Source organism: Diuraphis noxia, unplaced genomic scaffold (assembly GCF_037042655.1).
Source record: "Diuraphis noxia isolate RWA-SAM2 unplaced genomic scaffold, SU_Dnox_SAM2 contig0004, whole genome shotgun sequence".
Lineage (NCBI taxonomy): Eukaryota > Metazoa > Arthropoda > Insecta > Hemiptera > Aphididae > Diuraphis > Diuraphis noxia.
In genome coordinates this window covers 43056222-43080934 of record NW_028301714.1, presented here as the reverse complement: position 1 = coordinate 43080934, position 24713 = coordinate 43056222, and the positions used below count along the sequence as shown (strand labels likewise).

The 24713-nt window shown below is 29.8% G+C and overlaps 1 protein-coding gene across 3 annotated transcripts; it reads left to right on the top strand.

The window, feature by feature from the left end:
• The first annotated feature begins 292 nt into the window (after nt 1-292).
• LOC107166934 (uncharacterized) lies at nt 293-24497 on the top strand. Of its 3 annotated transcripts, XM_015515782.2 has the most exons (5): nt 293-622; nt 12829-12990; nt 14656-15132; nt 22547-22792; nt 23570-24497. In XM_015515782.2, the coding sequence occupies exons 2-5, from the start codon at nt 12829-12831 to the stop codon at nt 24266-24268; spliced, it is 1584 nt and encodes a 527-aa protein (XP_015371268.1). In that variant the 5' UTR covers nt 293-622; the 3' UTR covers nt 24269-24497. The 3 variants fall into 3 exon arrangements, with proteins under 3 accessions (XP_015371268.1, XP_015371269.1, XP_015371270.1); XM_015515783.2 differs by lacking the exons at nt 293-622; nt 12829-12990 and adding an exon at nt 13626-13910; XM_015515784.2 differs by lacking the exons at nt 293-622; nt 12829-12990 and adding an exon at nt 13626-13914.
• Nucleotides 24498-24713: the final 216 nt, after the last annotated feature.

The following is a 24713-nucleotide window of genomic DNA, read 5'->3' as shown; positions in this document are numbered from 1 at the left end:
AGTATTATGGCTTGAAGACATATATAAATCATAAATATGTCGTCCATGAATCCAATATTTACGTCCAAAATAGTTTTTATTTAATTTTAATCATTGAATTTACTATGCTATACATATTATATATATATATATATATACTTTACAATATACATCACTTTGGGTACATACCGACCAATGTAGGTTGCGATTTTTCACCGACCGTGTTCTGGTCCCGCCCATACGAACCGGTTGCATCTCCGGGGTGAGAGGGGACTCTAGTGCACTAGGCATCCAGGCTTCAGCCCATGTGCAGCTTTTCGCACACGTTCAGTACACAAGAACCGTGTCCGTACGTTGTTGACTTACACACATTCGGGTAGATGCGGTCCGATGAAAATGATGACGGGGAAGACGAAGACAACAAAAACAATAACAAACAATGTCGACAAGGCGCACGTTTAATAATAATATATTATAGTGTTGTGTGCAATCCATTTGCGTCCGTTATTAATCGTCGGTAATGATTAATGCATGCATATTAAATCGATATATAAAATTTTAATAGTGTTCTGTAGTCGTTTACGGTGCCAGTCGTTACCGAGAGCTGCACAAGGAGGATTTAGTGCGCTACAAAGGCCCCGAGGTGAGTCCGGCGGGCGTTCAAGTCTCTAGAACTCGAATATTATTAATTTTTTATTCTAAGCATTATTTTATTAAATTGTATACATATTATTTTACAATATTGAATATCCCGTCTAAAACGTGCCACGTATATTTTGCTAATGTTCATATTTCGCGTTCACAAATCAAAATATAGTAAAAACCCACCACCAGAACAATGGCGACCTGAACAAACATTTATATTACTTTTTTAGACATAATCTCAGTTTTTAAAACGCCCATAAAAAAATTCTTTATAAAAGCATACATTATAATATCAATTATTCGTGTAGTAATATTATTTACACATGTGCAAAATCATACTCGTTTTTATTCAAATTGTAATAAACTCCTAGGTTTATATACGCTATATTATATACAGTATACATTCCCTATTAAATTAATTGAAATCATAGTAAAAATAACGGGAGAAATTTGTTTGGTTTGAAATACGAAATCCCGTACAAAAAAATATTATTTTATTAAAACGTAACCGAACGCGTGGTTTAAAAAGTCTTTCAATAAATCTTCAGTCTTCAGTTTACTTGGACTAATTATAACTATATTATTATATAACTGAATTACTCACAACACACATTTCAAATGCAATAATCGCGAATCGTCTATTATAGTTAGATGTGCGAACTATAATAAATATAGATACTTATTTAATCTCTCTGATTTTCCAGACCCGACGGTGATTAGATGACTGAAAGGATCACATAACCATCATACAATTATTATTATTAAAACATGTCTAAAAATTATATTTTAATAACCATCTTAATAATATACGCTTATTTTAATTATATATTACAATTTGATAAATACTGTTTAAATGAAGTACTTAGCAATTATCGGTAAAATGTCCGTAAGTGTGTTTAACTTGTAGTGTTTAAAACAAACTTACATATGAAGTGGTTCACGGCATAGCGTTTAAATCTGCCTACAGGTTTTATTGACCACTGCAATATAATATAGGTATACGTGTTAATTTTAACAGTAACCGTAAATTTGGAATTATATATATTTAGAATAAAAACTATGCAGTAAAAATATATTATTCTAATATTACCAAATAGTGGGATTAAGTGCATAACTTATGATTTATGTTTGTTGAGCTCCTAAAAAGCTGATCGATCTATTATAATATTATACTATTATTCACTTTGATTATAATTATAACTTTTAACGTACTACATTGTAGGATTTTTAATATATAACTTTACTTCATATTGTAATACGATATAACCAACTCAACTTTGCCCTGGACAAAAAAATGAAAATATTCACTCATTTACAGCCAAAAGTAGCGACACATAAAACAACCAATAACACATAAATTAATAAGTTAATACAATTTCAAATGTTAAAAACTGCATTTAAGTAAAAATGCGAACAAATGTAAAGGACATTAAAAAAATTAGTAATATTTCTTGTATTTACAATTAATTTATAAATGTACATAGAGGTAATGGTTATTAATATTTTGATTTATATCGTGGTAATGAATCAATTTATTTCTCATAGTTACGTCAATTCTATAGATATTTAGCACTATAATATGCAGCAATGCATTTATTTTTTTCTAATAATGAGATGATGTAGATTAATTTCTAAATTATGTCTAGTGCGTAACAGTCGTTTGCTCTGTTTTTCTTAGATTTTAGTTTCAGGGTATTATACTCTTATAGCACCCTGCAGGAATAATGATCACTCAAGATGAATTTCACAATATTATAAAAACCACAAAAAAAACTTAGGGCGTAGTTAGGGCAGAAATATTATGCAGCTGTACAGTGTAATCCGTACGATTCCGACCAATACATTGTATGCGGGCGGTGGCTAGGCTAAGTGTTTACCTAATACTATAATAGGCAATAATCTTCACTGTAGACAACTGCAGACCGTTATTATAGGATCTCCGTTATTAGTATTTATTTAAACAGAATTTCGTTTGACTAACAAACCCATTCAAAACGTTCTTCCTACACGCATGCATATGTATTATACACACCGTGAGCACGACCGTCGCTGTTTACAAATAATAATGGCACACGTTGCACTGTGAGTGTAAATATTATTATCATATTATTATACATGTACAGTGTCTCCCGCTTGAATGGACCACAAAACCAGTTTATGTGATAGCGTTATTTGAAGAAAAAAAACTACACGTAAAAGACGTCACAAAATTAAATGTGTATTTTATACATAATAAGTATACATATTAGAGCACAAGTCGAGCCTAATAATAATAGAAAGGCGATTTTCTTCTTTTACCAATTTCGTGCGGCATAGTTCACTATTTGGCTGCGATTAAAGTGAATACGGTTGACCGTATGTGTATGTAAATTTTGCTACAACATATCGTGGACACGATCATTGCAGCCAGCCGGTCCATATAGTTTATAGTGTTTATACACATATATGTGATATAAAAATACACGTATTTATTATACCGGGTGATTTTTTTTTATATGCGAATTAAATTATTAATAGTCATATATGCTTTTTAAAGTTATTTTAATAGTATTATTATGTGAAGAAAAAATAAGGTCATAACCTGTGTTGTTCAAATATTAAATCAATAAACCGATATAATATACCTACCTACTATACTTAAATTTTCTGTTATATTAACATAGTAGCGTATTGGAACAGAAACCAATAATTAGTTACACTTCATTCCATTCCACCAACCAAAATTTTAAATAGCAATTATTATTAGGTATATAGAATTAGATCACATATAGAGTTTAGACACGAATTTCTAAGTAGTAGTATAATATAATATAATATTATCAACATTTTATAATAAAAAATCTTAATGAGAAATTTAAATATAAATACTAATTATAGATTGGTAGTAAAAAATCGAAAGTTGCAATAGCTCTGATCCATTAAGGGTATGGCATGGGGGGAGGTATAAGTAATCGTGAAAAAAAAAATTAAAAGTTAAAAAAAAAAATAACATTTTTCTCCGTATTATGTGTATACATAGCCTGGCCAGGTTTAAAAATAATCACCCTGTATAATAATACACAACCGATACAAGTCAACATTACGAGTGAAACACCGGCTCTGGTGTCGGAGAGCTTGACGGGTGGATTGCAGGGGGAAAAGTGGAGGTATTGTCGTGGGAATACGTGACAGGGGAAAGTACACGCGATCTAGTGAAGTTTTTAGTTTTTTTTCTTTTTTTATGCCCATACGAATTCCCACATCTGGGAAGAAGTGAGTGACGACCAACTATTCGCCGGATAGGGGAAAATCCGCATCGGCAACCGGTTCAGACACAACGACGACGACGACGACGAGTATACAAAGCGAAACGAACGTCGCAACGTTTCCCTCGTCCGACTAGCGATAATATAGTCATGATGTCGTATAATATTGGAACGCAAGCGCGCCGTACAAAAATTATATTATATTATTATACACTTTGGACGTGAAATCAACGTCGTGCAACGACCATATAATACATCATGTACCTATATATCGAAAACAAAACGCAGCGTCTACTGTTGCAAAAGCATGGACTGTGAAAAAAAGTGATAGAAATAATATTCCCGGACGCGCATATCCATTTTGTGATTCCGTGATGTAGTGTATGTGAAATAACAAAAATATAAATCACTACTAACCACTCTCACTCCCGTGTCTTCCTTAAATAGTGAATTTAATTTTAATTGTATGGTAAAATAAAAGTATTTAAGTACACAGTTCTTAACTGTATAATTACTTCAATGCCCTAATAATCAGGATTTTATGAATTCGTAACAGGAAAAAATGAGGGTGAACATGCTTGGTTATAATCACCTCGAGATGCACGCTCCGAAGTGACGGAATATTAACGATTTACCCTGGAATCAACGAAATTGATCTTTTTTTAATTAAAATAATAATATTAAAATCTATAGGTATACGTAATTTTTTTCTATAGATTACTTTTTCTAGTCAGAAAATAATAGAATGGGAAGGTACTCAGTAGTAATTAGTAGGTACCACCCGACTGATCAAGTCATCAAGTCTAGAGGCCAAACCGTTTCAATCTTTTTTGAGGCTCTTCAGTAATTACACAGGAAAATAGTCGCATGTACCATGATACTATGATAGTAATAATAATATTGTAAGACAAAGTCATTGTAATATAAGGTATATATTACACTAATTTCGTGGACCACGAAATCCTAAAAGATATTAGTTCTAGTACACTAACATTATAGTGTTTAACTTAGTGTAAATATTTGGTAACGGATACCTCTAAATCAAATATCTGTGTACGCATCTAATATTGATTTAGTGCTATATGTATATACTGCATAAGAAACTATAATAGTACAGTACTTCACTTGTTTGTAGAACCTATAGGCACTTGATGGAGTTTTTTCGGGCTCCAGACACAGGCGCCTGACAATTTTTTTTACCGATTTTATACCAAAAGCAGAATAAGAGTTTATTATTAAACACCTAAACAAAGCCCTTTTATTTCTTTTGATAATATACTGTTACATGTTATTTATTTCAATAATTAATCAATTTGCCATCCAGAGATTGGTTTTGAGTAGCCTTGGGTGAAGTAATTTCGCAAGTTTCTGATATAATATTTGACAATAATATTTAATTATTAATTATAATCTTAGAAGGTCTTGCATCGTGACATAGATAAAGCCGAATCCAATCGGGAACTCGCTTTTATAGTATATCAAAATATCATCATCGATTATGAGGTATAATGACTGTCGAATAAAAATAAAATATATTAATAATGGTATCAATTATTTACTAATATATGTCTATGAAGCAAATAAACTGAGACATACAAAATGTAAATGATTATAAAATGCCACCGCCACGATGAAGGAAGTCTTTTCTAAGACACTGTATATGTATGGTGTGGTTTTATTGAATGTTTAATTTCTTTAGATTACCAATTTTATCTACACAACTATTCATCTATTATAATAATTTATTTTATCTATCGTTATCGTAGCGGTTTAGATAAAATGCATCTACTGGTAAAGTAGTATTCCGTAGTAATTTGGCCTATGGAACATAAGATAAACATAAGTAAGTTATAATAAGCAATTTTGAAATCGTTATAGGTATTTGCACTACTCTCTGAACTATTGCATGCTCGCTATCGATATCGTAGTTTGGATATAAATCGTAATCATGTTTTCAAAACTGGTTAGTAACCATTGGTTTCATAGATATTATTCTGAACTATAAGTGTTTAAAGTGCCATATACGTAGAAGAATGAATTGTAACATATATGACATATATGACATGACATGGTGAAATACAATAAAAAAAATGTTGTGCTGCATATCAAATGTTTGTTTGGTATTTAATTTATTGCTTATTACGATCTGGAATATGTAGTATAATTCAGTCACAGTTTTAATTCATTCGAAATGAACCATAATAAAACTTAACTAAATACGAGTATACCATATGAAAATAATATTATTCAACCATCGATATTTTGTTTGTAATGAAAAAAAAGGAAAAAACGATATTTTAATGGATTCTACAATAACTGCGTGTAAATATTCGTCTAAACACTAAATGCCCAAAATGTGTGATCGATGTTTTCTATACATATAGATTCGACGAGTACAATTTAAAAATTAAATCACATGGGTAATAGCAGGTTTATTATAATATAATATTTTATTGGTGCTATACATTTTCAATCAATAATTATTACCTACTATAGTTACTACAGCGTTCAGCGTTCAATTTTGATTGATTTTATAACTTTCTATAGGAAATGGAAATTATAGAAATTAAATATAAATTCGTTTCATAACATTCACTTTAAGAATAAAAAATATTTTTGGTATTTAATTTTTTTAATTTATATTTAATTTACAGTTCATTTTTATTCAGAATGTTTTTATTTTAAATTAATATCTTTAGTGTTTTTATAAGATATTCTTAATACAATCATGTAATAAATATTAGACACTTTTTAATGCGATTAAGTTCAAACCTAGGTAATTACTGTCAAAAGATAGTTTAATTCACAAATTAATAAGTGAATTATATTACTATTAAATATTAATATCTATTATGTACGTGCCTAAATATATGAGTATACCTAATAATTTTAAACAAATTATGACTTCCAAATTAAAACCCCACTTACACGGCATAATATGTGAAACTAGGTAAGTAAGACTTGTTTTATTGATTTTTTTTTTAAGTGATAGGTACATACAAACATAAATCTGTCATCTCGAAATATAATTTATAAACCACGTTCCACAGTTTGCTTAAAATATAAAATTCAGACAATTTTATTAATGATCAAAACACCTCATAGAATTTCAATTTAAACAGAATATAACCTATTTTTCATTAATTAATTTTCCTGTATAATAATCTGTTTAAACTTAAACTTAAACTCGTATTCGTTAAAATAAACAACTATCGGTAACTACCTATAAAATATGGTAGCAAATTTTAAAATTTAACTCAGTATTCACACCACTTTTTAAATTGAACGCATTAATTTTGGAAATAGACGTATCAATTAAGTTTATGTATATTAATTTATATATTAATATAAAAACATTCATTATTCATCATTAATACTAAACAAAAACTTACATATTACATCAATTCTTATAAATATGAATATTATTTATTTGCATTTGTGAATGTACAAATTTAATATACGATATAATATTCCATGTTCAAAATTATATCAATTATTAAATATGTAATAAGTTATGTAAATTATTAAAAGCTTGCGTAGTTATGTTTTCAAAAATTAAATGTTTGGTAAAAGTGAAAAATTAATCAAATTCATTAAATATTTTGAAACCTCTGAAAATTTGATGGTACCTAGGTACATAGTTACCATTATGTATAACGTACAATTTTTTTTTTATCTATATGAACATTTCATGATGTTAATAAAAATAAAAAAACATAATTATTAGGTAAAGACGCTTAGACGCTCAAGTATAAAGCCAATTAGGTATCGATAACTTTCAATATGAATGTTTTACACTGTTTTTACATGTGATTGATTTAATGATTTTGTATACGGTACGCCACTATCACTTAAGTTTTAAAATAACGCACGAAACAATATCACGTAGGTATAGTAAATAATTAGGTAAGTAGGTAACAACACTGTTGAAATGGACTTTTTATTTGAAAACCAGTATGATACATTTTTATACACAAAAATATATTTTAACACTCTATTTTTGTTGATTATTACTTTTGATTTATTATACCTATACACAGTATACACCTTATACACCTATTCCATTTTTTAAAATAGAAATTGAAAATAACTCTTTCAAATTTAGCTTGTCCAAAATTCCGATAAGAGGACATAATCGGATATACAGATAAAATTCTGAAACGTTAAGATTTTAATCTGTCACGTACTAAAATAATATAATTAGGAACCCAACATCATCTTGTTGCCGGACAACCGTGAAATAAAATATTTATCGGATCAAAACAAATGGAACGGATATCCACGTGTGGATTAGCATATTATTGGTTTATAGGTATTTATTTGGGGTGTGGAAATCCATGACAGATTGCAAAGACAAAGAAGTCGACGAGAAATGAAACTGTCGTTACGCACTTTGACTAGGAAATAGCCAATCGCAAAGATTTGCAATTTTTTTTTTTTAACAGTTTTCGAAACAAGTCATTCCTCCAGAAGTTTAGAAAGTTGACCGGTAGAATATGAGGTAAAATAAACAACTATGATTGAATTTTTCTCTTCCCGTTTCGCGTGTATACAGAACTTGTGCGTTTAGTGCGGCGCTGTTGTTTGTGTTAATTGCATTAACGTGCAACCGATAATAGCGCTATTGGACCGGTTTTTCTACCAAACGGTTCGCGTGTGTCCCATAACAAGTAATCGTAAAAAGAAAGATATATATACCATTTTAATATTATTACACACCTATACGCATAATACGTAATATTATAATGCAGACTGCAGTTATTTAGAACGCAATACTATTATATTGTTATTTATTATGGTGTTGAGAGACTTGAGATAGACAGAGATTCATTGGGATTTCTTTGTCTGAAAGAATTATGCATTATAATTTTCTATTCGTGTGTCCGATAAGTACACACTCTTATTATTATTAGTCTTATTATTATAAAATATTAGTATATTCATTTAAAACGCAAAAGTTAGGTATAGTACTATTGATTATGTAATATTTTCGGCTTATATCATCTATATATTCGATGGTAATACTTAAGAAATCATCTCAAATTATAAAAATGTATTTTAATTATTTAAAACAATTTGCATTCAAAATTAACTAAGAAAATAAGTGATAAAAAAAACTTATATTTTTATTATATACTGTGGTGTAATATATTTGCATTATGTATGTATATTGTATATGTATATATAAGCATAATCAATAAGGTGAACACTACGAGTATTACCTACCATTAAGCTTGAACTGTTTAAATGTTTAAGCTGTATATTACGTAGGTATATTAATAATGAAGAAAGTACCTAAGTGTTTCAAATAGATAAAAGGGTAGTTTTAACCACCAGAACTACTCATATGCGATCAAATGAAAATCTCGATTTCATTATATTAATTAAACAATAAAAATGTAAATAAATAATAATTTATCATTGGAATAGTTTTAAGAATATGATAAAGTTTGTACACACACATTTCAGTTGATATTCTTATACTTAGGTATTCTTTCATATTTTATAATACATACAGCATATAAACATAAATAAAAGCAAATAGTTTAGTTAATTTATTTACTAAAATTCTATGTAAAGTCTGTGCGAGTTTTAAAAACAATTTAATACAATTTGTATTTTAATTTCTTATACACAAATGAATAAAAACATGAAAATAAATATTAATATACCCCAATGCAATTACCAAAGTTTAAAAACTTAATTGTAGATATCATTTTTTAAAACTTAAAATTAAAATGCAATAATTATACCATTATTTACAATACAATAGAAAAATTTAATTTTTTTCTTTATAGGTACCCTGCACATCATTTTAATTTAAAAAATGTTTTTGGTACATGGGTTACGATGGAAACAAGTGCTTTCGTTGCTCATAAAGCCAATTCAATATGCATGCCAAGGTTTAAAAAAAATTTAAATATTTCATTAATATGTACTTCGTGGAATTTTCAATCACTAGATGCATATATATGAGGTAATTGAACGATTAAAAAATATAAAAGTTATACCTTCAATTTTTGTATATTAAAATTGTTCCAATCTATTTTGTTTGAAAAAAAAAAACTTTTTTTATCGATGCACAAATATGCAGCATATCCTTCAGAAAAACAGTTTTAACCAGTTATGGCAATGAAATAAATAGATATATAATTCTATCATAGTGGAATAGTATCGACAAATAGACATATATGTATACCATTGAAATAAGAAACAAATTCCAGTAAATTACTCTTACATCAATTAATTTCTAATTTTTACATATACCTTGATGCGAGTTAATTTTTTTAGTGTTCACATTATTTATGATAATTACATCGTAAAGAAATTAAGTTTACCAATAACAAAATATGCATTTACTATTTCTACGCGCTATAAATATTAATGATTGGGTGTTATAACTACACATTTAATAATAATAAATATTGAACTACCAAATATTTATCAACTAAGGCATAAAATGAAAGAAACAAAATGTACTATTGTACTAGTGACACGTTGTAAAATAGCATATTAGGTAATAAGCACGTTTCCAATGTTTAAAACATCAAGAAAAATGTATTTAAAAGTTTTGCTATAATCTAAATTAAATTAATAAACAATATACAAAATAATGATATTTGATTATTCAACGTGAAATAATTGATGGTTTTATAATTCCTGTCCCAATAAATTTCAAATTTAGTAAGCACTAAACATGAGCATCTTAATTTATAATATTTTTTTTCATCGCCTTATGTAAAACATAAATAATTCTAAACAATCTTTTTATTTGATGATTTGGAATAATTTTATACAACTATATTCATTTACTTGTAATTTGTAATATTTTCATTATTAAATGAATTATTACATATTTGTAATAACACTAACGGGCTTAGACCCTGCTCATGTCGCTTAATAACTCTCGTATTTTTCTTTCACATCGTCATCTTTTGACACGATTATTGGTGCCTATTCGTCACACTTTGATTTATTGTGAATCCTTAGATTATCCGTATTGCATATATTGAAATTCAAGATTATACCTGATATTTCTATCAGTAATATTTTTAACCACTTTAAATGAATTTCTTAAATCTTAAATTTCTTAAATTAATTTCTTAAAAAAAATTCTTAAATCAGATTGCTTATGGATTTATGATCTAATATTTGCTAAATGATCTTAAATACATTTTTCGTTCTTGATTTTCCGTCGTTGTACTTCAAAGCTCACTGTGAATTATGATACAAATATCTCGCAGAAATAATACGAAATTGATTCCAAAACGACTAATGGATTTTACTGCATGAGAAGGCAAAACATAATAATTGTTGCTTCTGGCTAAAATCAGCGTTCGGATTTCGGGTCGCTCATACTTAGTATATTCCTGATCGCATATGCGTTCAGCATTTAGTTACAATTTACAGTGATTAATTAAAAATTTTCTCAATCACCCCTGAGAGGGGCGCCTTTAAATTCTGTGTGTTTCCACATCATTATAATATAAGTATTAAATATATTATTATTATTAATTATCATATTTAGCGTTATCCACGTCAATGTGTAGGTACATCATCATTCTCCGGTCGCTATAGTACTCCCAGAACTCGATAAAACCTGGTGTTTTTTTCTGACTGACTTTTAAAAATGTATCATTATTATTTATGTTGTTGCATAAGATACACCATGGAATAATTACCTATCACATAATTAAACGAATTGTTAAAAATCGATCGAAACGTTATTCTTCCGGTTAAATGTAATGCTATACCTACCTATTTCTATTTCTCCGAAAACGCATTGCGTCAGCATTTATTTCCTCTTTTGTCGTTTGTGCACATTTAACAGAGCACAAACAACGTCCGTGTTTAAACTACTCGTCTTTAATTAAAATCACTCTGATGATATCGTACCTTTGTTGTGGTTAATATTTAAATTACTCAACATACATAATATTCTCCAACTATTAATCTATAGGAGTTTAAATTAAATTTTCTCTCGTATTATTTTCAAAGTGCAGTCAACATATTTATATAACTTGTATGCTAAATGCATAAACTTATAATAATTTACGGATTTAGGCCTATATTATGATTCTAGTAATGTTATCTATTATTAAAAGGACAAGTAGGAATACTTAATTATATACGTGCCCTTGTTGTTATTGCTGTGAATTATAGTCATTGTTCAATACACTCGTGCACTTACTAACGTAACTCATATTTTACTGATTCATGATAATTTAGGTGTATGCAACTGTATGGTATATAATTTAATCGTGATTACATGGTAATTTATTTTCATTTCTAGTGATGCCGATTAGAGGTACACGGGTACCCACAAATTACGTGTTATAAATTTGAAATCACAAGTTATTTTTTAAAACATAAATTTTTTATAAACGTGAGTTACACTTGATTCATCCATATTTTTGTTCAAAAACATTATTCATATAATGTAACCATTTCGTCTGCATTGCTTTTAGCTTCAAATTAAAGTATATATACCAATTATTTGAAAAACTATTAATCGTAATTATACCGTTAGACCACTCATAATATAAATCTTAATTTTGACATTCGTTTGACCCATTGCTTAAATAATCAATTGATTAAATACTATTTTATTACTGCAAAATATAATGATGACAAAACGATAAGGTTATTTAATATCCTTAGTCTTTGCCAAAAATTGAGAATTGAAATTCTTTCCATTTTACAATTAAAAATTAGTAAACTATTTTGCATTTTAATATACCAATTCATTTATTATTATTTGTACACCAAGTTTTAATCGTTATTGCTGCATTTAATGTCTTTGTTTGATAATTATAAATATAATAACAAATTGTTCTATATCTGCAAAAAAATTAATGTAGTGTCAATTAATTTTAATGAAAATAATTTGTTTTAATTATAATTATTCATCTGTATTATTTGTAAAGTACACCTCTTCTATGTAATTTAAATTTTCCAGATGGGAGACGCCAAGTATGATAATCATGAAAACAGACTGATGTTCAGTTTACAACAAATGATGAACTCTGAACATTTCGCAGACGTTGTTATATGCTGCGCCGACGGATACAAATTAAGAGCCCACAAAGTCGTACTAGCGTACTGCAGTTCGTATTTGCAAGTAAGTTAAAAATTACTTTGCTAATTGATTTAATTATTATTTTTATAATCATTAATGTATATAACACCGACATTTTGCGGTTGCAATGCTAAATGTACACCCATATAATCCATACCTACCCACTTTTATCGACGAGGTCAGATACATATAGGTGGTATACATAATATGGTGTAAAGTCGAATATTTTTTAGTCAGAAACGGTTTTGATTTTAACAAGAGTAAACTGATATACTATTGTGCTTAGTGTTCACAAACAGAAATTAAAATATTATAAGGTTATCGCTGTAACGATTAACCACAATGTATGCACACGTGTTTGAAAATCCGTATAGTATATTACAATATACTATTTAATAACACCGTACCTAATACCTAAAGATAAGATCATAAATTGATGTATATGTACACTACTATTATTAATAAAAACTACAATTACCAAAGAAATTTAATTAACCACAAAATGAAATATTCACAATGTAGGTATTAGGTACTTATAATATAGTAACATTTCGTAACTCATTGAATCTAATCAACGTAGATATACGACGTCAAGTCCACGAACTTGGAGCTGTTGCCACTAAATAACTGATATTGCCAACACTGATAATAATTCTACTTTGCAAGCCATTCAAATTTAATCAGAGCTCCGCGGGATCGATTGAAGTTTTTTTTCTCGTTTTTTGTTCGTGCGTCAAACAGTGGATTCGTATACGTTTGCTCAAGCGCTCGATCACTGCAGAGTGAAGACACGTTAAAATGCATAAAATAAAACACCAGTTAAATAATAATAATGTATGTCAAAATATTTGTATTGCATATAACCAATACCGTTTCCGATACAGTCAGTTATTGATGATGTTCCGTTCGATTGTCGGTGGCCAGGCTGATCGAAAACCGCCAGGGAATTAACCCCCCGTGACGTAGGTACTATTCACGATTTTCCATCACATAATAACATATACATCATAAACTCATAATATAATAATACCATATCATACGTCATATATGTTCGTGCAGTGTTTGTTGAATTAATCGTGGCCGCGGCGCGTGTGTCGCGAGTTTATAGGTCATTTTCCAAGTCAACGGTGGACTTGGGTTTGTATACTGAACCAATGATACTGTACGCGTAACCATCTCCGCCGAAAGGACTGTAGTGGAAAAATATAAACAAGCGAAGAACAAAAAAAAAAAAAAATAGAAGAACGATTTCACCACACAGACACAGTATTATAATAATTTGTCGGCTATCACGCACGTGTATCTTCCCACTCCTCTCACACCCTTCCCCACCACCACATTCTCTTTTAAAGGACCGGAAACAAATCCTATGTAAATACACACGTGCGGTATAGATAAAACGAAAAAATATATACGATATAGGCCGCAAGATCTAACCCAGGTTTGCCTAATCTATGCAATATGAGACGCGTACATTATAAATTATATTATACCTGAATATCAACAATATTACATTATAATATAATTTATTTTTTTTTAATTTGGGTACCTTCATTACATTATATTGTATCGGTACAAGATCCGTCCGCATGCAGCCTACTGCAGGCTCTCGATAATAGACGCTCATGACCCGACAATATTTTTATATTCTAAACTCGTACAATAATAAATCGTACTATCATTTACGTAAACTTTCCTCCGTTGCAGACACTGTTTCTCAGCCATCCTGGACCGGACGACAGCGTTACGATCATCCTGCAGGACGTCGGCCACGAGGATATGAGTCGCGTCCTGGAGTTCGTGTACACTGGCTCGGCCGTCGTCCCGGGAAACAATATGGACGGTTTCGTGACAGCTGCGGGCGCGCTGGGCATCGGACCGTTACTGGACCCGCGACGGCACTTGGAAATGTCCACAGTCCAGCCAAAAGCTCCTTGCCACCCATGCTCTCTACCCACAGTCATGGATGACCCGACGCCCCTGACGACGACCCCACCGCAACAGCAGCAGCACCCTTATTGCAGGGTCCGTCAGCCACCCAGGACCAGAGGAATTTTGACACCGTCGCCTTGGGCCCAGAATTGCCGACCACCGTGTGCCACTCCAAGATACTCAGCTCCGAAGACCGTACAAAATGACCCCCCGGCGATACCGGTACACCCGCCGACCACAACCGCGGTTCAGGTTAGTTACAATTGAGATTGTCCTTTTCGCAAATTTCATAATTTACCACCGCTTTAAAATAATATACAGTTATACCTATTACGGGTTTCAAAGTTTTGCTTATTTAAATAGGTACCTAAAAATCCTTTTTTGTATGAGTTTTTTTTTATATTATACAGTTAATTTTGAATCTTTTTTTAAAATACTGGAAGTACGAAGTTATTAATTAACATCTTAAAAATAAATTATTATTTTTGTTATACTGTTGATTACTACGAAATTTCTGCAATAGATTATTAATTTTAACCCACAGACTAAAATAAGTAGTAAGTGATAATTTATAATTATAATTTTTTTTTTTTTTTTTTAATGGATATTTTCAAGTACTTACTGCAATTTCCATAGTTTCTCAGTTAAAAGGTCATACACACATTAGTTATAAACAGCCAAATATATTACACATGATTACCAAAATTTCATAGGTACTAGAAACTGCAGGTATAATTAATATTAAATTATTCCTAAATCAAAACAGAATTTGGTAGATGAAAACCCCATATCAGTTCGGTCTCCATACCGATATTTAATTTCAGTATAAATAGGAAAATTGAATAAGTTGGTACCTAATATTGCCTGTATTTTATGAACGCATATTATGTGTATCAAGGAAAAAAAATAAATTCGATGAGTAAAAACACTGTTCTTAAAATTTACGAATTCGTTTTGCGGAGTACCTATATAGTAAATATATGACAATACAGCATAATAAAAAAATAAAATAAAACATTTTGTTTGATATCATTAATCAAATGTAAAAGTTTTAGCACAAAAAATTTTACAGGATATAATATTATCCATAACATTTTTCACGGACTTAAAGTTTATCTGCTCAATACTTAAAGTTTTTTTTAAACTGGAACTTTTTTTGATAAAGTATGCGGTTTCATGGTTTCAAATCAAATTATAAAAACATAATTTCATCCTGCTTCTGCCTTGTATAATTAAATCTACAAATATTTAAAATTATAACACACTAAATTATTAAAAGAACTATTATTGTAATTCACAACTAATTAAATTAGCTAATAAACTACGGTATAATACTTTGTTCTTCATTTATTTTATATTTTTATATTTATTAAGATTTATTATATTATATGTTAAGTAATATTATAATGGTTATAATGAAATTTAGTTGCATTGATCATAATAATTTTTCTATCATGGTTATTTAATTTAATTTAAAAAAAAAAACATATCAATTTTTAATGTCTTTACAACTGTTATGTTGTCATCACATTTTAATGACGAAACTCGTTTACGTTACATAGTAATCTTAGTCATCTCATTTTATAATTTATAACATAAGATATTATTATTTGTGAATTTTTTGAAATTTAATAGCCATTTATTAATTATCATCAAGTATACATAAATAATATTATAACCACTCACTTGTCAAGTTTACTATAATTTCTGCTCAACAACTCAATAAGTTGTCGGTGAGAAAACTTTTGTGGTATCTATATTAGATATTGCAGATTTCGCTTAAATCTCTATAATATAATGATTATTACTTACAACCGGTCGTTATACAGACAGATGTAAGTCTGTTGCCGATAATCGACTCGAATTATTTACGGTTCAACGTATATGCGATATATAGAAAACTTACATTTATATTGATGAGTATGTAATTTGTTTGTATTTCGACAGCGATCAATAACGTACATCTTCACCGCTCACCGTGTACCTCGTGAATTAACTCAACTGGGGTTAATAATTAATTATTTCATGCAAATTAGAATTTGTCTAGATAAAATTTGAAAGTAATATAATTACCTAACTACTGTGATAATAACATTGTTAAGTCAGAGAAGTTCAAAAACCTTTTTAATTCATTTTTTTACTTTTTTATTTGGATATTACGCATTATGACTAACTATAATTAATAATAATATGTTTCATTGGAAAATTATCAATTTAATATGAATATTTTCATCAGTTTATTGAACAATTTGAACGCTGATCACGTTGAATTGTTTCAATGCCTACACTATTATATACAAAATGACAATAAAACAACACTAAATCCTAATTTCATCCCTATAAAATAATCAAGTATCAAGTATATTCATGTCATCAACATGCACCATAACCGCAAAGAAACTAATGAAAAAATCGTTATTTGTTAAAAATATTACCGTTATGAATGTATGATTTATAACTATTGGTTTGAGCCTTTTTAAAATATACAAATGAGCGATGGTAAAAACTAAAAATTACATCGACCCATATTTCATCGAACTCGTGTAGAAAACTGTTGTGTGAATTGATCGGCTAATGCAACCATCTAATTATATGAAACATAATATTATCTTCTGCTATTAAAACAAGTGCAAAAACCAATGAGCTAAAATCAAAATACTGAATTAAACACAACTATTTTGATTATTTCATGTTTGGTTCGAAAAATATATTTACATATTTATGACTCAAATGTAAATTTAGGGCCTCCAGTGATTTAAATGTTAACGTATTCAAAATTCTCAGAACAGCAAACACAATTCGCAAGTGCTAACTAAACGAAATATATTATACGATGAACTACAAGCTGTATATTACACATCCTGCAGTGAATATGTGCTTCACTGTTATTTTAAATATAATTATTTGGACTACGGCCGTTTTTGTGAAAATATGTATGGTCTGTTATAAATTCAAGGACCAGAAAAGTAATCATTTTTTTCATATGATAAATCGACCAACGCGTAATGTTTTAGGAAAATGGATTTGAATTATTATACGTGAAAAAAAAATATAGGGACGTTTGTGAAAATCCACAGTTGTAAAACATTTCGGTCTTTCTATTTGACCACATATTTTTATAGTATCTACCTATATTAGTATGTATGCGATGTGCGTATAATACTCACTGTATATTTTACCAGTATTTATTATAATATACACACACGCACAGCGGCAATAGCGAAAACATGACGATTTATGTTTTAAAATATGTGATTGTAGAAAGATTAAAAACTGATAATTTAAATAAAATAACGTGTACTATAGTATACTTTCAAAAACAACAAGACTCTTTTTTTTGTGCGTAATTAAGATTCATGCTTTAATTATATTTTATTGTACACCAATTAGAACAATTTAAACGTATATTTCAATTTAAAAAAAAAAAAAAAAACTAAAATATAACATTATGATAAAATATATATATATATATATATATATATATTATAACAATAAGCAAACAATAGTTAATTTTTTTTCATTACTCATAATTTGACTATGAAGATAGAAAATGTTCAATATAATATTTCAACTCGACTATCAAAATTAAATTATATGATTTAAATGTAAAGGTTAATTGTAAATAATTATTAGTTTTATTTAAAATGATAACTAGGGAAAATATTTATATGATTTTGCACATTGTTATTTATTAATCAACAAAATTGTTAGTTTATACTTATATGAAAATGTTTTGATGAAATATCAAATAATAATGTAAAAAAAAATCTGTCAAAAAGAATCAATACAACATATTATTATAATTAGGGCTCGGATTTAAATGCCCTAAAAATATAAAAAAAATGCCCTTTCAAAAAATGTATTTATGACCTAAAAACTCTAAAAATGCCCTAAAATATAAAAAAATGACATTTCAAAAAATGCATTATTTATTAAACGCACACCACCGATATAATATTATCGCTCGATAAGAAAATAATCCGATAAAAGTTTAGTTGTGTGCAATAATATCGGCTAATTAGATGGTGTGACATAAAGGTTGTAAAAACCGGAAAACCTGATGTTAAATTAGTTAAAATAGTTAAAAATGAAAATAATTTTTATTACGTAGTACTATATTACTATGTAGTACTTATATTTCAATGAGGTAAATTTTTTTAGTCATAATACGACAAATAGGTCAAAAATGTACTAAAAAATTAAAAAATGCATTAAAACCGTCAAAAAATGCCCCAAAAAATTATTGTGGTTAGATTGCGAAGTACTTGAAACATATTTGTAGCTTGGAAAGCATCACGTAAGATATCCCAAAAAAAAGATGCAAATGCATTGAAATCCGAGCCCTAATTATAATGTTAAGGGTATTCGGTTCCGATTTTCTAAATTCTTAAAATGTTCAAATTATAGGTATTTCAGTTGTCACCATAATTATAATACTTTACCACTTTATAGCCGATATCTTATTACTAATATTATTCTAATTGTTATCTAATGTCCAAATGTTAAAAAAAATGTAATTTAATCAACAATAAGTTAAGATAACTTACGTGAAACTTTATTTAATAAAAAAAAAAAATTAAGAAAAAAAGGAGGTGGTTAGAGGGTCAGTAGTCAGTACAGTGTATGTTATTAATAAAAATATAAATACAAAAATCTTGTTGTGATCATTGGTAATTTATTTTATTCGTATTAAAAAAAAAAAAGTTCCTATATAATATAAGATTTATGAATTCTATAAATATTTATATTTTGATGATTGTATGATTAAAAACACCAAGTTTTATAATAATTGTTGTTCGATAACTAATCGAATGCAATAATACATCACTCTTGGTGAATTTTGTTGACTTACAACACGATTATGTATTAAACAATCTTCTTCAACACGATTGGGCAAACTTTCGGCATATCGAAAGACCAAGAAATAGAAAATAAAACCTACTTGGCGCATATACTGTGATGTTGCCATTCACTATACTGTGCTACTGGCCCAGCCGGTTATAATATTTAGATTTTTAATTTTTCTTTAATGATCGATAGCCGCCGATATTTTCATAGTTTAATATTCACTATTTAATAAATGTTTTCACATTTCACAAAATATTAACACGTTGGCATTAAATAACCGTAGATATAAAAAATTGATAGTACGGTTTGCATGCGTAATAGTAATGGAGAAACGGACACATCCATCAACGGATATCGCATATACGTCGCTTTAAACATATTGTTATGCTCAATCGTATTCCTCAAAAAAGGTATATTCTCAATCATAGTAATCATACCTACAACAAGCTTAATTTTACGATATAGTAATACTGTACGATTTTAACTTAGAATTATTTGTTTTTAATTATAACGAAATTACAACCACTACTACATCGGTTTTGACTAAAATAATTTGCTTCAAATAATTTATCCTTATGCTTATGACAACATTGAAGACATTGAAAAACAAATATTTAAAATCTTTTCCTTCTAAATATTTTAATATACTATTTATTATATTAGTATGTATATTTTATTTTTATGAACTAAACTAAAGTCTTTATAACATTAAACCCATACCTAACAATGCATACAATTATTATAATGAATCCTAATGCTTATTAAAGGAACCAATATTTGTAATTAAGTCTCTTTTCATAGATAATAATAATTATTATTATCTTAATATTTTATAATTATTAAATTGACCAAGTTTTTTTCAAACACTTATCTAGACTGAGGTTCTAAAGTCTAACGTGTATGAAATAATTACTTTTGATTAATCTGAACTTAATAATAATTATATACAGCGAAGTATCTCATATATTGCCATAAAAAATGATTCATTAATATTTTAAATTTATTAATGGGATAGGCAAGGGTCCATACCCTAATAACTTATAGTATTATATTCATAGGCGAAATTATTATGGATCAGGCCACTAACTAAGACTCACCGTGGTCTGACCTACTACTGACTGGATAACATACTGATCTAATAAAATTTAAAATTTATGTAAAAAAAACTCATGTTGTAATTATAATTTTTTTTAATATTTATCATTTGAACTGTCCTGATAAAATGTTGTAGTTTTGCCTATGATTATGTATAATATAATAATATATATAATTATCTTAGTAATTTACGAATTTGGTTTGCTGAAAAAAAGAAAATTAGAATTTTATCTTTGAAAATATTTCATTTTATACACAAAAGAAGTTTTTTTTGTATTTTAGTATTGTGATATTTTTTTACGATTTTATTTAGGGTTTAAAAGTAAAAAATACTAAAGTATTACAATTCACAATAAACGTATTTTTTTCGGGTCGACCCAAAAAAAAAAAATTCTACTCTTGTATTGAAAATTCTGCAGTATTCATCGGTTCGTTTTATTGTATTAACGTAAACGTATTATTATTACAAGCATAAAATCATTCAGTTAACGTTTAAGAATAGAGTGGAATTTAATTTAATGAAAGGTTACATTGTACAATGTGTGTAAATATAATATACCTAGGTAATATGGTAGGTAGGTACTAGCGTGCAATTACATTTGATAATCGACGTTTGCCCTGTGTAATAACTGATGTAAAATGCAAATCAATGAGTAATAGTAGGTACATAACATATTTTGTACGTGCTTTCACGTTTATTTATTGTTATGTGGTTATCAAACTATAAACATTAAACACACACGCACAACACGGGTGACTGATTTCGCGTATAATGCCACCACCGAGTTAAATCGAGACTTTTCTTTAGAAATTTTAGCTCATCCCGTAATGAAAATAATTATTATTGAATTACCCGATCAGCAACAAGAGTTCTAATAATTATAGACATTACACGCATCACGTCGTCAACGAGCAAGTGGTATAATATTATCATATTATATTAAATTATTCTAACTCAGTGTTATGCGAATCAATAACATGTACGTACGATGAGATGGGTTTTAAAAGATAGCGCATTAGGAAATTAAAAAAAAAAATTCTAAGCTGGCCTTTCTCTCTGCAGCACACTTATCTTCCGACTCCGGTACCATCGTCGTCGGTGTATAAATATTACCAGTATATGATTGCGTTTAAGATATTTGGATAGACTCCGATCGTGACTGGTCTCTGACGACCGTGGGCGATATCGCATATCTATACGACTTAAACAAAAGCACGTTGATACTTTCACGGTGTTTGTATTTTATTTTCATAATTGTTATTTACTATTATTTTTAAATACATTCAATTAAATACAACGTAGCTAGGTAAAAAGCAAAAGCACCTGTTGTGTAGCGTAGGTATAACGTTGTGAATAAACATTAAACACGGATAATATTGACACAAGAGAATTCTTGTTTCTAACAAAATTCAGATATACCTAACACAATCATCGGTGTTACGTTAAAGCACTTAAAACGGCAAGATTTTTACGTGTACGTACTTATCACATAAAACCTGTATACAGTATGTATATAATATAATATAATGATGATATTCGCCATTATATTTCTAGCCCATGAATCATTTCACCCATTTCATGCACATAATTGATACGTTACCGCCTCTGCTATTAATCTTGTCGATCTTATATAAACCCTAAATATTAGTTATAATGTGTACAGAATTCTATTGCTTTCTATGTGTTAATTTTAAATAATTCTAAAACCAGTTTTCTTTTTAGGTTACGGAAATCCAAAAAGGATCGCTTCCTATTCCGCTGCCGCCAACGCCGCCGGAAGAGCCAACATTTGTTTCTGTACCCCCGTCACCGTCAACTGACAGTGACAGAGACACGAACCAAAAATTAAAAGTTACCAGTGATGCTAACAATAATGGGATCCCGGAGAAAGACCGAAACGCGAATCAAACGAAAAATCATGTTTGTCAAGAATGTGGCAAGACTTTCGTAACCAAGGCGTCTCTCAAGGTATAAAATATACCAAACTCAATTTACCTTACTTTAAGTAATGTTATATACAATGATTAAATTTAAAAAATTTAAACATTCAAACGACTAATAAGCTCTTAGTCCGTATTCTTTCTAAAAATGGTATAATTAAACACCTAAAATATGAGTCACATAAACTAATTATTGGCCATCCCATGAGGTAATCGCGTGATCAATTATCTATGATGGGGTCTCAAGGGCCTTCAAATTTTTTAGACAGTATTAGGCACCTAATATTTTATTTAAATTTCACTGGCTGCATTTATAATAAAAACATAAATTTAATGATTAAAAATACATAATAATATGCTTAAATTGCCTGTGCCATACCATTTACTAGAAGGTCATGATAAAGGCAAGGTGAGTCGCGGGTTGATGACCCCTGATATGTAGCCGAACACATTGAATTAATAATTAAATATAATTTGTAAATTAACGGTTGTACCAAAGTATCTCAGAGTATGTGTATGATGTGTTAGCTGAATATGATTTTTATTCGGTACCACAGAACCATTAAATAGTAATTAAAATATTTTCGTGAGACGATCAAAATTCTATTCCTAAAAACCAAAATATTCTCACCGCTGGATATAATTATTAATAAAATACATCGTGATACAATTTTCAATTACAATAATGATACAAAATGTATAATTGTGTGACATCTAACAAAATCTGTATCGCTTACTTCTTGCCGTCAACTTCAGTACAAACCATTACCTACATGTCTAATAAGGTGTCTTATTATCGGTACAGATCCACCAGAGGACCCACACGGGCGAGAAACCGTTTGTGTGCGAGTCGTGCGGCAAGCAGTTTAGCCAACTGCGCAACTACAAGTATCACAGGTCCGTACACGAGGGCACCAGAGAGTTCTCTGGCAGCTGTCCGGAGTGCGGTAAGCTGTTCAACGACCGCGGTTACCTGAGCTCGCACATGAAGATCCACCGGAACCGGAAGGAGTACGAGTGCGAGTATTGCACGAAGAGCTTCAATCAGCGGGTAGCGTACAACATGCACGTGCGCATACACACGGGCGAAAAGCCGCACAGTTGTCACCACTGCGGCAAGTCGTTTACCAGGAAAATGTTGCTCAAACAGCACCTGCGCATACATACCGGTGAGAAACCGTTCTCGTGCGCAGTGTGCCACAAGCCGTTCGCCGACCGGTCAAACATGACGCTGCACATGCGACTGCACTCGGGCGTCAAGCCGTACGCATGTGCGGTGTGCGCCAAGTCGTTCACCAAGAAACACCACTTGAAGACGCACATGAACTACCACACGGGCGTCAAACCGTACTCGTGCGACAAGTGCGGGCTGAGCTTCAGCCAGAGTAGCAACATGAGGACGCACCTGAAAAAGTGCAGTGCCGTCGCGATACCGTCGCCTCATCTGCAGTCGCAGTCACCACTCGACGCCACAGTGGCTGCACCGGCCGCACAGCACGACTGAACGAGTAGGACGCGACCCCGCCAGGTGACGACGTCTCTTGCGTTTCTTCGCAAATCGAAACGGTTTTTCATATCATACACTTTCCGATTCGGATTTCTTCCTCTTACTACGCTCGCGACGGAATTGTCCACAAACTTATCCGTCGCTTTGTAGCTATATTATAAACGTTAGGTTGTGTAATTAATATAAATAATTTATAATTTTGTTTAATATATATTTAATATACAAATATGATTTTTGTTCTATCGGAACTTTTAGAAACAGACGAAATTGATTTTGAGTATTTTACCATCATTTTAAACGCCACGTGATGGTCCTATCGAACAACCAAAAGTGTGTAACCTATAGAGTTCCGAACGGTGTGAATAGTGATTATAAAATATTATCATATTAGTCACAGTGTGCTAACACATATATCATTATGTCCGGTTGCAGGAACCTATAA

What these genes read in the sequence shown, in the direction of transcription:
- LOC107166934 (XM_015515782.2), top strand. Translation starts at nt 12,829, where the DNA reads ATGGGAGACGCCAAGTATGATAATCATGAAAACAGACTGATGTTCAGT. An exon ending in CGACCACAACCGCGGTTCAG is followed by an intron (nt 15,133 to 22,546) that starts GTTAGTTACAAT and finishes TTTTCTTTTTAG; the next exon opens with GTTACGGAAATCCAAAAAGG. An exon ending in TAACCAAGGCGTCTCTCAAG is followed by an intron (nt 22,793 to 23,569) that starts GTATAAAATATA and finishes TTATCGGTACAG; the next exon opens with ATCCACCAGAGGACCCACAC.